Source organism: Rhinopithecus bieti, unplaced genomic scaffold (genome assembly GCF_001698545.2).
Source record: "Rhinopithecus bieti isolate Rb0 unplaced genomic scaffold, ASM169854v2 scaffold_14937, whole genome shotgun sequence".
NCBI lineage: Eukaryota > Metazoa > Chordata > Mammalia > Primates > Cercopithecidae > Rhinopithecus > Rhinopithecus bieti.
Genome location: NW_016808492.1, coordinates 175,040 through 189,492, shown reverse-complemented (window position 1 = coordinate 189,492; position 14,453 = coordinate 175,040). Strand labels below are relative to the sequence as shown.

Sequence of the window (14,453 nt, the reverse complement as noted above, 5' to 3'; positions counted from 1 at the left end):
TTTTTTTTATTTTGTATTTTTTTTTTTTTTTTTTTTTTTTTTTTTTGCATTTGATATTTTCAAGGCAATTTCAGGGCAAAATTTGTATTACATTAGACTCTAATATCAAATTAACACAACTAGAGTGTTTTGATAATGACTTTTGGTAAAACTCAAAAGCACTTTTATACAATAACATAATTGTAATCATGTATTTTAAATATAATTGAGTAGCTCATAATTCTCATTGTGTTGCTTATAGTGATCTTTGCTCAGATTTTAACCTATTCTTTTCAAAATGAAAACACAAAAGCTTAATACAATCATATACCATAATTGTAAGCAGTTTTATCTTACTACAGGGCATTATTCTCTTCTATCATAAAATATTTATATGGGGTTTAGCTTCCAAATTTATGGTAAAATTTATGGGTAATTTAATGTAATCTGAGAAACCTGAAATTCAGTATCTTTCAATATAGAATATCCAATATAAAAGTGCCATTATGTTTTGATTTCAATAAATTTTAGATGTATGACTATTTTTGCTCATTAGCCCTTTGTCTTTTGATGCCGTAAGTAGTAATGATATAACAACTAAAAAAGCTAATCACTTTGAAAAATGTTCCTCCCTTCATTGATAGTTGGAACATAATAGCGCTACTACTCAGTTCTTCGATTTGACTAAGGATGAATGAGTCTCTATAAAGTAATTAAGCCAAAATAGTACCTAAATTCTCAAGGATAATAATCTGGCAACAAGCCCACAATAACATTTAGCCTTTATGTGGATATACGACAACATAGTATAAAACTTAATTTGGAGTACATTTTTTTAAAGACTAGAAATGTTAATATAATTTTAAATTGTATTATTTTAATACGGAAAAGTAATGCTTTGAGCCATAAAGCCTTTTGCTTGTGGTTACATCAAGTTTTCATTTAGAAATTATAAATATTTGCAAAAATAACTGAAATTTTGCTGGTTGTAAATTATTGCTTTTCTTCACTACGGGATGTGAGTGTAATTCAAAATTTAAATATAGATTTTTAAAGACTGTTTCTGTAAGCACTGTAGAGCTTAGGAGCAGTCATGTTTAAACTGGCTAACTGTGGTCAGTTTGAAAACCTGCAGGAACTTGGTAGGTTCTCTACTGGTTTGTTACTTTGCTGTTTTAGAAGATTAATTTCATAACGGATGTCAGAGCTAATATATGATTATACTCAAAGAAGAAGAAAAAAATAGAAAACAGCTCCCAAATTAAAAAAAAAAACACCAATTATGTGTGCATGTATGTGTGTATATTTAACACAAGCTTATAGATTTAAAAAGTATATGCAGTTAAAGATATCCACTTTGTAAGTGCTGCATATCTCAAAAAAGAAAACATAATAAAGAATGATGACTGGATACTCCTTTTCATTTGTTAATTGGAAATCAAATAAGACATTTCATAAAAATAAATGATAGACTTTAATATCTAAAATACAATGTATTACATCTATGTTTTATGAAGTAAAATTAACCATTCCATATAACAAAATAGTAATTTTAATTACAGTCTTAAAACAGAAAAAAGTTAACTCAAGTAAACATTAATAACAGCAGTTGTTGACAATATTAGTCCTTAAAAGAAACAGTAAAATATTTGGTTTCTATACAGTCAAAACAATTAGACTGATTAAACCATAAAAATTAATAACTTATGAAAGAATCCATTATGATTCATGCATTGTATGTATACCACTTTAAGTTATTATACTATATTGAATTCAAACATAGTTTTTTTGAATCAAGAAATTCCTTGCTCCTATTTACTTGTGTTCATAACAATTTAAACTGTGTTACAAATAAAATGGTAAAGGCAGCTGTAATGAATACCTGAGGAAGATTTTGAAAGCTTTCCTCTCTAAGAATTAACAGAATTATTAGAGCTATTTCCTAATGTAGTTGGCTCACCTTATTTGTGGGTTCTACATCCATGGCCAAGAAATTGTCGACTGAAAACTCTGAAGATGCAGACTTCCTTTTCATGTCATTATTCACTAACCGGTATAGTATAACAACTATTTACATAGCATTTACATTGTATTGTTATAAGTAATCTAGAGATGATTTAAGGTGTACAGGAGGATGTGCATAGGTTATATGCAACTAATATGCCAGTTTATATCAGGGACTTGAGCATCTGCAGATTTTGGTTTCCATAGGGGTAACTGGAACCAATCCCCCACAGACACTGAGGGATGACTGTAATTATTTTATTAAAAAGGGAGAAAAAAACAGATATTAATATAATTATAAACTAGTAATTATGAGATTGGATGCCATTCTTCCACTGAGAATAACTTTGTGCAATGAAGACAGAATCTGCTTTATCCTACTCTGAAATCTGTTACTGCTGGTTGGTTAGGGTAATGTGTTGAGGAATCACAACAAAGCTCAGAGGTGAAGAATGCTGTGTGGATTCGCCATGTCTGCAATGGGAAAAAGATAGAAAGTGGTGGTATCTGTGTTGAGAATATGCTGACCTTGTTTTTATAGACTTTCCCTTAATCTCACAACTATTTCCTGAAACTTACTTTTTTTTTTTTTTTTTTGAGACGGAGGACTCGCTCTGTCACCCAGGCTGGAGTGCAGTGGCCGGATCTCAGCTCACTGCAAGCTCCGCCTCCCGGGTTTACACCATTTTCCTGCCTCAGACTCCTGAGTAGCTGGGACTACAGGCGCCCACCACTACTCCCAGCTAGTTTTTTGTATTTTTTAGTAGAGACGGGGTTTCACCGTATTCGCCAGGATGGGCTCGATCTCCTGACCTCGTGATCCACCCGTCTCGGCCTCCCAAAGTGCTGGGATTACAGGCTTGAGCAACTGCGCCCGGCCCTAAAACTTAGTTTCTGTCATGGTGGGCTCAAATACACAATGTACACAATAACAAAAACTCCGCTGTGGTAGATACTTCTCTAACAAAACTTTAATGAAATATGGTACATTATAGAAGAGTATTAGGTATGACATTTATAAAGTATACCTAAAATAATATATTCAAGTTAAATGGATATAAGAAGAAAATCCACAGGTTGTATCTATACAGTATTACTATGTAAGTGCTTGGTTATATCAAAATATCAGTATAGTGATTTATTCTTTTATTTTCCCCTAGAAAATGATTACTACTACTGTATTCATTTCCTAAGGCGTGATCATTCTCTGAGAAATGACAAATTCCAAAACTATAAATAAATTAAACAGTACTTACTGCCTCTTTTCAATAACATAATTTGTGCCAAAACCATCATTTAAATATAAAATAAATTTTGTCATCTGGTGAGCTATTTTATAAAAAATTTAGTGCTAATTTATGTTTCTGAATGGATGTCTTTATACTCTGAAGATTTATAGGCATTATTTTTTAGTATTATTCTATTGCTTTTCTTAATGGAACACCTAAGAAATAACATTTATGTAACAGGATATATATATTTTTCACTATAGTTATAGTTATAAACATTAACTATAAGAATAGAGTGCATTTTATTTAGTTTTTAAGTAGATTTAATTTTAGTATACAAGTGATCAATTTGTCACAATATGACAAGTTATTGATGACAAGTATTTTAACCTATAGGTATAATAAAAGTCTAACATTTATAAAATGGTGATATTACTATATAAAAAATTGAAAGTATTAGTTTTAAGTAAAATATTAGTTTCTTCATTATTATACAGTGTTAAACTTAATGTAAAGCTAAACTTCTGGACTTACCCTAAACATAAAATAATTTTCATTTCCATGTCTCTAGAATCTAAAATGGTAAGTAAATTTACTCTATTACTTTTGGTCAAAATAACTTAAATTAAAAGACAATCTAATGACAGTAATAACATTTTTCTTTACTAAAAAAATATTTGGTCTCTGATTTAAAGATAAGGATAATATAATAGTAACGACTTAAAGATTGACCAGATATACTAAAAATATTTGAGCATCATATCTACATAATAATTGTGAAACAACTGTTTTCCTAATAACTGAGAAGCAATCATTAACTTTTTCATAAAAGGACTTTCCATAGCTTCTAAAATACGGAATTCAGCACTGTAAAGCAGAAACACTAAACATGCCAAAACACCTAGCATGGTATAGGTAACCACAAATCTGCAAATGACACACTGTGCCGTAGATAGCAGGCCTTCCTAACACAATTTGGTCATGGTAAGGTTTAATTTATGTAATTAAATTTAAAAAAAAGACTATTAATTTAAAGCCATTTCGGGTTCACGTTCATAGCAAAATTGAGAGGAAGGTACAGTGATTCTGTTAATCTTAAGAATTTCCTCATTATTGAAGAGTTATCCAGAGTCTAAATACTAAAACAATAAAGTTGATTAAATTATTTTTAAAATATGACATAAAACATGTACATTATCTTTCAGGGTTTTTTTTCTTTGATAGATATCCCAAATATACACACAACCTTATTTCTTTGGGTCTAGGATGTCAGTATAATTTAACTGTGTGCTAAGTGCTTTAGGTAACACGAGCATTTATCTACGTAAAATGAAAATTCAATTGCTATCAAATCAGAATTTTGATTTCAGTCAGAAATGCAGTAAATTATGCCATAAGGAATATATTTGTATACATTTTGTCTCAGATATTTTCTCATGTGGTATTGTGAAGGGTAACAATTATAATATTATCTGTAAGAATTTTAAAATGTATTTTAAATATAACTACTAGTATATACTGGTTTTGACAGTTTTCTTTCCATAACGCAAAACAAAAGCTATTTTAAAATTAGGTGATTTTATAACTATTAAACTTTAATTAATGCATTAAGAAACAGGCAGCTGGTGATCTAATGTATAAGTTGTTCTTTCCTTTCTGTATTTTTCAGACCACTTGCGAGTCAGTTCTAGGTAAAGACCTGGTTTATGAGGACGGTAATCTAGGTACACTGTATTACTGGTTCTTTTGGGAACAGCTTTTTCAATCTGAGTTCCTTCATGCCACTCATTAAAAGAGGTGATAGAAATTAAGCTGGGGTGTGTCTGAAGTGCGGCACTCAGAGCAATTTCATAATACTTCCCATTGATCCGGTTCCGAGTGTTTTGCGTGTTCCATGGACGGATGCTGGTATCTATGTATCCTGGGCCCACACTTGGGATAAATATTAAGTTGTATTTATCACAAAATAATTTTAGGCTAGCCCAATTCTGATGTGATGAGCCATAAGTAAAGCCATTTGTGGCAAAATATGTGTAAATTCCATCAAAACCACTTTGAAGAATATCATACTTATGTTTTTCTTCAACTAGAAGGGCAATAAACAATCCATCATAAGGAGAATTGCGAATACTCCGAGACCCTGAGGTGGTTAACAGATTGGCCCACTTTTCAGGTTTGGTAATATAGGAATCATAGACATAAAACATAGGAAGAGCATTGCCGGTCTTCGTCTTGTACCTGTAAAAGGCTGGGTGATTTCCATATCTAGAAAATAAGCATATATAAAAGCGAAATGAATATTCACAACTAATTTGCTACAGATAAAAACTGTTTATGTACTGAAAATGAAGGAATCAGTGCAGGTTGAACACATTACTTTCGGTCAAAGTAACTTAAAATATTAAAAGACAATCTAATGACAGTAATAACATTTTTCTTTCCTAAAAAATATTTGGTCTCTGATTTAAAGATAAGAATAATATAATTGTAACAACTTAAATTTCTTAGGGGAATCAGTTGTGTAAATGTAGTAATTAAAAATGCATTTTTAATTTTACACATTAGAAAATGAGATACTGGATACATTATCAAACAAGTGATTAACTATCTCATACTGAGGTTGACAAATGATGACTAATGCCATAAAAAGCCTATGATTCTCTACATTAATACATAAACTGCTTTGTTATCTATCAGTAATATGTGTTCTACTGTTGCTGACAAGTTTCTTTGTAAGACTATGGCACCTGTCAGACTATTATCACTAAAATTCTTTGAAAAAATGAAAACTGCATTAATAAATTCTTTTTGATCGGGCTAGATATAAATGACAATATCAGCTCTGGGTCTACTGTGTTAAAAGAAACACTTCACTTTTAATAATCTGAACCTTCTTTTTAAAAAGATAAAGCTATATTCCGAAAGTTTAGAAAACAATGTCAATTTAAAATATCAAAATTACAGAAATCATAAATAGCCTATAAACCTGTAACACAGTAAAAACAGCAATCTGCCAAAAGAAAGTGAATTGTAAGGAACTTCAGCAATGTTCCTTTAATAAGATTAAATAACAATTTAATTTTATTTTATTTTATTAAAAAATGGAATAATCATAAATCATTCAAATCTCAAATACAATTTAATGTACTATTCTTAAAACAATAATTATCACTGGATAATATAACAATATTTATAAATACTGAAGAAACTCACTTGTCTATAATATACTTGACATTTTGGTACATGTTTTGATCATCTCGATTGCTATATGGTTCTATGTGAAAAGTAACCTAAAACAAACAAAAAAATCAGTTATGGGATAAATTATCTATAATGTAAAACTGAAGTATATTTCATATATTTAATAAAGTAACTGATTAAATCACCTTAAGATGAATATTTATCGAACACAGAAACTACCAGAGAATTTTTAGCAATAAAGTTTACTGCTAAATAACATGCTAAACATTTTATACTTATTACCTTGGTTAATCTTCACAACTCCCTAAGGTATTTGTTTTCTTAGTAAGGTAATCAAAGATAGACAGAACCTTAAGAAATGTTCAGTAAGTTTTTCCAAGTCACCCAATTTGTTGGAGGTAATACTGATGATCTGAATTCTGAGTTCGAATGCTTAACCACTATGCAATGCTTCTTTTTATGTTTACTCCTTATAAAAATATGTTTCTTACATATTTTTCCCATATAAGATATATAGGAAATACTCTATATTCAGATATATGTTTCTTTTAGGAAAATGACCAAAATAATATGGTCCAGAAAAATCTGGATTCTTTACAGGCATGTGACCATTAAGTTTAAATTTAAATGGAAGTCATTAGCAAAATACATATAAATTCTTCCATATCATTAAAACAGCATTTTACGAAATAATATACATTTACTTTATTAAAGAATTTATAATGAAATCGCTTAAAAATAATATCCACTAGTGTAATAAAGGACAATAATTTTCATAATGCCTAAATATTTATGGTTTAGATATTCCATACACACACACACAAACACACACATACATACATATATACACATGTGGGGAAAAGAAATAAAGATCAGACTGTTACTGTGTCTATATAGAAAGAAGTAGACATAAGAGACTCCATTTTCTTGTATATTTGAGATGCTGTTAATCTGTGACCCTACCCCCAACCTTGTCCTTGCAAGAGACATGTGCCTGGTGACTCAAGGTTTAAAGGATTTTGGGCTGTGCAGGGTGTGCTTTGTTAAACAAGTGCCTGAAGGCAGTATGCTGGTTAAAAGTCATCACCATTCTCTTAATCTCAAGTACCCAGGGCAATGTACACTGCCAAAGGTCGCAGGGACCTCTGCCTAGGAAAGCTAGGTATTGTCCAAGGTTTCTCCCCATGTGATAGTCTGAAATATGGCCTCGTGGGATGGGAAAGACCTGATTGTCCCCCAGTCTGACACCCGTGAAGGGTCTGTGCTGAGGAAGACCAATACAAGAGGAAAGAAGGCCTCTTGGCGGTTGTTGGCGGTTAAGATAGAGAAAAGCATCTGTCTCCTGCCCGTCCCTGGGCAATAGAACATCTCCGTGTAAAACCCGATTGTATGTTCTGTTTACTGAGAAAGGAGAAAACCGCCTTTGGGCGAAAGGTGGGACTTGCTAGCACAGTGCTGCTCTTTATGCACTAAAAAGGTTTATGAAGATGTTTGCATATGCCTATCAAGGCACAGCACTTTTCCTTAAACTTATTCATGTCACAGAGATCTTTATTCATGTCTTACTGCTGACCTTCTCCCTACGATGATCCTATTATCCTGCCACTTCCCTTTTTTCTAAGATGGTAAAGATAATTATCAATAAATACTAAGGGAACTCAGACACCGGTGGAGGCGTGGGTCCTTGCTATGCTGAGCGCCGGTCCCCTGGGCCCACTTTTTCTTTCTCTATACTTTGTCTCTGTGCCTCATTTCTTTTCTCAAGTCTCTCGTTCCACTTAACGAGAAACGCCCCCAGGTATGGAGGGGCAGGCCACCCCTTCATACACACACACACACACATTATATATATGTAAACATATAGAGAGCAGTAATTACAATTTATTTTATTTTATTTTATTTTTTTGAGACGGAGTCTCGCTCTGTCACCTAGGCTGGAGTGCAGTGGCCGGATCTCAGCTCACTGCAAGCTCCGCCTCCCGGGTTCACGCCATTCTCCTGCCTCTGCCTCCCGAGTAGCTGGGACTACAGGCGCCCTCCACCTCGCCCGGCTCGTTTTTTGTATTTTTTAGTAGAGACGGGGTTTCACCGTGTTAGCCAGGATGGTCTCGATCTCCTGACCTTGTGATCCGCCCGTCTTGGCCTCCCAAAGTGCTGGGATTACAGGCTTGAGCCACCGCGCCCGGCCGCAATTTTCTACTTTAAATGAATTACAGTAATATTACAAAAATAAGTTTTTGTCATAAAAAATTTAGTCAAATTCATTTTTGCACCTTGTTAGTATTGCCAGGGTAGTAACTGCTAGGGCAGTTAGATTTCTCAATAACTTTGGTATTTGCTTTTTAAATTCAGTTGAAAGCAAATTACCAAGTGTATAGGTATTACTATTATATAATGTTTCCTTGGGTAATTCTTCCTTCAGATACATCACTGTGTTTTTAAATTTCCATGTTATACATAAAGGACACCGTATTTAAGCAATATCTAACTTGAAATATCCCATATCAAAATGAATTTGCTTTTACAGTTGCAAACAACAAATGCATGCTATTTTTGAAAAGCACAGATCAATATATTTGCAGTAAATGCAAAAAGCTATTATTGATAAATACAAATCATTTAAAATTTTCCCTCATGTATTTCTAATTTCTTAATTATAATAAAATTACTTTGCAATTTTAATTAATGATGTGATCTAGTCTCCAACTCTCTATTCCATTTGGAAAAATCGATTAGTTCAATTTTAAAATAATAGAATTCTATATATAAAATGAAATGTCTATCTTTAGAGAATAAGAATATAAACATTCCCTCATTTCATGTTTTTAATTTTGACCTTTCCTGTCTCTTCCCTACCCTGCATTTTAATAACTTTAATAAATTTTAATAAACAAAATGAACTTTCTTAAATGAAAATCTGATATTTTTCTCCTCCAACTCCATTCCCTACCTTCACCCCTGCACACTCCCCTATCCCCTGCCACAACAAAAATGAGGTAGGTCTTCCTACTCCTAGGTGGTGCCATAATAGCTCATACTTTCCTCTTCCTGAAATTTACTTGTCTTTGTGTCTGACCTCCAGTAGATTACAAGGCATTTTAGGGACAGAGATAATACTTTATCCTTCTTCGTAATATTGTCAGCATCTGGGACTGCATTGACACGTAGCAGGCACTAAATGAATGAATGCATGCATAAATAAATGGACTAATGATTTGCATGCAAAAACGAACAACAGTTAAACTCTTAAGTCTACCATTTATACTGAATTTAGGTAAGATTCCCAAAGTTTTTGCCACGAATTCACAATATTCATTTAACAAGGAAAACGAAAAACGAGAGGCCATGACTAATATAACATGTTTCAAATGTAGGTGAAAATCATTTAAAAAAGAATCACAGACATACTTATATGCATGTATCACATGGTCGAAATCGGCATAAGCCTGAAAAGCAGATAAAATGACTCTAGAGCCATATGCAAAGAAATAATGGATATTGATAAACCTAGTATAAGAAATGTGATTTCTGCATAAAGTAGAAAGAAAATACGCTACTTTAAAATAACATACTAAATTTATTAAAATGCAAGAAGATCACCTGGGCTGAGTTGGTTCTTTCCCCTATAATCCTGAGCAAAAAAATCACTGAATCTGCCCAATTTTTCTTTACTTAGATGAATGATTTAATTCACTCAAGTTTTGATTAAATAATGCCACGTAACAACCCCACAATCTCAGTGGCTCTAAAAGACAAACATTTGCTTTTTGAACATAAAATCTATGAATTGGCTTATGATGGCTCTGCTCCAGGCTGGTTCAAATCAGCTCATGTGTCTGTCATTCTGAGCCCTAGACAGAAGGGGGCATGCTTTTCTCATAAAAGAGAATAGGAGTATAATCATGTAAGCGCATACCATACATTATCTTTTCTCACATCTCATCAGCCAAAGCAAGCCATAAGACCAAACCCAACAACAGGGCAGGAAGTATACTTATTCTGCATGGAGGGGAAGGAAAACCAGAATATTTGCTAAACAATGACAGTATCTAACAAACATCTCTATCATGTCTCACTCAAAAAACTGTTCCATTGTTCTTAATGGTGCAGGATAGAGAGCACATAGAGGAAGGAATCCAGCCCTGATTTTTATACTCTCTGCAAAACCAGCCTACCAATGATGGTTGTAAGTGCAACAACCTTTGCTCTAGCAAACATGCAGACAAGTATACTTTAAAAGTACAGAAACTAAATCGCTTTGAAAAATCAAGATTTAAATTTTACTTTCACTCATTTACACTTCCAAAAAAAAAACCTAGTCACATTTGCTAAAGATAATGAAAACTAAATAAAGCGCCAATCATGTCCTTTTCTTGCATGTTTGTTTATAATTTAAAAGGCACTTACTTAAAATAACTCTTGGTTGAAGTTAACAAATCAAAATTACAATTACAAAATATTTAATGACTAATATTAGTAAAAACATTATATAATCAAGATGAATGAACAAAAGCTTAACTGTGAGATGAATTCATTCCCTAAAATTCTCCATCCCTAAATAAAAAAGAATAAAATAAAATTATTTTACCTCAAAAGTAGAAAAGTAAGAAAAAAAAACAACAAAAAAAAAAACTAGAGAGACATCAACAAAAAAGGAGAATTAAAACACTAAAACCATTAGAATATTTTAAAAATAAAATTGATACATGGAAGGGTTTTTTGGGGGTGGGGGGTAAGCTAATTAATATTAATCAAAATGGTGGAAAAAGGGCACAGTATTGCCATGCTTTGAAGATTAGCAAGAAAAAAGAGATGTTACTAATGAACGCATTTTACACTTAAAGTTTTAGACGTGGTCAGTTACGTGCACTGGAGGCTACAATTTGTCAGCACACAATCTACAACATCATTAATCTTTTCCTATCGGATTGCCTTAGCACATTAAATAATTCTAGTAAGGTATTGTCATTCATTAAACATTAAAATTTCCTTATATTAGCAAGAAAAGGGAAAGTTTTCCATTCTTTAAAAAAACAGGGGCCGGGCGCGGTGGCTCAAGTTCCCGCACTTTGGGAGGCCGAGACGGGCGGAATCACGACGTGTCAGGAGATCGAGACCACCTGGGCTAACACGTGAAACCCCGTCTCTACTAAAAAATACAAAAAGCTAGCAGGGCGAGGTGGCGGGCGTTCTGTAGTCCCAGCTACTTGGGAGGCTGAGGCAGGAGAATGCGTAAACCTGGGAGGCGGAGCTTGCAGTGAGCTGAGATCGGGCCACTGCCTCCAGCCCGGGCGCAGATGCGAGACTCCGTTCTCAAAAAAAAAAAAAAAAAAAACAAGGATTTACTGCATCTTGTTGAATTGGGAAAAATGTCCGTTCCACAACAACAGAAATCATAAACAAATCTAATAAATAAAACTTTCTTATGGTTTCATTGTCATTGTACAAATGAAGGGGATAAGCCAAGAAGATCAAGGAACTAATAAGATTCCAGAGGTACTCAGTTGGAACAAGCTCCAGCCTCATGATTCCAGGTCTATTCTTTGTCTATACATAGTTCCTCACCAGACACGAGGCCAAGAAACTGTTCTGAAAATTTTGGAAAACATCATTCTATCACGTTCCAAGTTTTTCTGATCATTAGATATAAAATCTGTAGCACAGAGAGATCAAGTACGTTGGCAACATTAAATAGGCAATCAGTGGTCGAGCTCTTTGCCACACTCTCCTTCTCTACACAGACGCTTTAAACAGGAGAAAAAGCTAACCAATCTTCATATGTCGTAACAATTTCATTTTCTCTTTAAAAACTTCCTGAAAGTACTAAAATAGCCAGTTTCTTGAGCTCCCATCTTCCAGGATTTTGGCAGGGCCGGGCCAGAGGAGCAGCTCTTGGACTTGTTTTGTGGAAGATAAATCAATCACTTACCCAACCTCCGCCTGGGTGCCAGAACCTGGAGGCTTGCCTATTTGCAGATTTCAAATGCCAGTAAGAACTCACTGAAAGGCACCAAGGGACACGGCAGGTGACAGGTCTTGCTAGACAGCTAATTTGAGAGATGCTGTCTTAACAGTTTCAGGATAGTAAATTAGAAAGAAGCAGCAGCTTTATGGACAGGAACAAAAAAATGCTTGCCTATTTAGCTCTTTCTCACTCCCTAGAGTTCCACTTCTATTCTCCAATAACTACTCAATCTCTAGGCTGTGAAAGGAAAATTAAGACAAAATTAATGTTTCATATTTTTATTTGAAATGAAATATTTCAACAGTGGTCCATAACATATCTTACAGGGATCAATTACCACTAATGGACAAACCAGATTGTCTTCCATTAGAATATAACTGCAAGAAGTTACAGAGCAAATAAAACTATTCAGCAAATTTTAAGAGTGGTTGCAATCTGAGAACTCAGGGTAACGGTAATGGGTCTCTAGTTAAAAGACCCTAAATCCTTTTTTTGAGATAGACTCTCACTCTGCCGTGCAGGCTGGAGTGCAGCAGCACCAATCTCAGCTCACTGCAATCTCTGCCTCCCAGGTTCAAGCAATTCTCGTGCCTCAGCCTCCTGAGTAGTAGCTGGGACTACAGGTGTGCACCACCATGCCCAGCTACTTTTTGTATTTTAGTAGAGATGGAGTTTCAACATGTTGGCCAGGCTGGTCTTGAACTCCTGGCATCAAGAGATCCGTCCACCTTGGCATCCCAAAGTGCTGTGATTACAGGCGTGAGCCACTGTGCTCAACCTGACATTTTCATTAAGATTTGCAAACACAACACATTGAACAAGAAGGAAAAACTCTAAGAAACATGAGCAAGCAGAGAATAAGAGTTACCTGATATGAAACAAAAATGTCCAAGGACACAGAACAGAGAAGATAATACCAAAAATAAAAAAATAAAATAAAATAAAATAAAGCAGTTTCCTGAGGGCAAGATCATGAATATTCTTTTATAACTGATTTTAATGATTTCTTGAATTACATACTAGATTCCTATATTAAGTGCCAAGACTCTGTATCCATCTCTTTCTCCAAACTGAGGCTAATGTTATATTCTTTAATTTCTATCAATTTATAGTATATATTGTTATCCGAGAAGATAAATTTTCCCCTCATTAAAACTTTAAGACTTACTTGATTCCAACATATTTATAAACTCTGAAATTAGTTTGTTAAATTCTGTGTTTAAAATCTCATCAGAATTTCTAATTGGGATTACATTAAGTTTACAAAAGTTATTAAAAGAAAGAAAAATGTGAGAATGGTTATTTCTGCAATTTGAATCTTCTCATCAAAGTCATGGGAAGTCATTTATGCAGGTCTTCCATATCTTTTGATAAAATGCTAAAGATTTATTTGCATATATATTTGATGCTATTTTCAATACACACTTTCCCATTTTGTTCTGTAATAGAGGAATCTTACTAAAATGTACATGCTTTCATTCCACGCACCTTACCGAATTATTTTCATAGTTTTAGAGTTTTCAGGGGTTTTGTAAGTATTTGTCATTTGAAAGAAAAAAACCATATTTTATTTAGAACTATTTCTTCTTTTTGCATTTTTTAGTCGAACTGCTTGTTTAGAGTCTCCGTAACAGCACTAAATAATATTGTAATCTTGTACTGATCTTGGTTGAGCATGACACTACTTTTTCTCCATCAGATACAGTGTTTAAAATAAGCTACTAAGAGATACCCATTATCAAGCTAAAGAACTTTGGTTACTAAGGACTTTATTAACATGAATTCTTCTTTCCTAAAATTTTCAGTATCTGTTAAGATAACCATATTTTACCTTCTTTAAATAATTTAAATAAGCACTAAGTTTTTTTACTTAATGCTTACTCTGTGCCAGACAGGAATCTATGTTTTACATGAATCATCTCATATAATCTTTATAACCATTCTGTGTGTAAGGAAGGTTTTGTTGCTATTTCCATTTTAGAGATGAAGAAACTGAGACATAAAGCTACAGAGTGGCTGAGCCAGGATTGAATGTAGGCCTGTTATAAATATATAAATATAAATATATATATACT

General features: G+C 33.4%; 1 protein-coding gene across 2 annotated transcripts in view; it reads right to left on the bottom strand.

Annotated features, from left to right (window-relative positions):
* Positions 1 to 3,121: 3,121 nt before the first annotated feature.
* MANEA (mannosidase endo-alpha) overlaps positions 3,122 to 14,453 on the bottom strand; it is a 31,301-nt gene continuing 19,969 nt past the window's right edge. For both annotated transcript variants that reach the window (XM_017886777.1, XM_017886778.1), the window contains exons 4-5: positions 6,426 to 6,502; positions 3,122 to 5,477 (exon numbers count right to left, since the gene is read on the bottom strand). In XM_017886777.1, the coding sequence (XP_017742266.1) occupies positions 4,820 to 5,477; positions 6,426 to 6,502 (735 nt within the window). In that variant the 3' untranslated portion in view covers positions 3,122 to 4,819. The remainder of the gene's footprint in view (positions 5,478 to 6,425; positions 6,503 to 14,453) is intronic.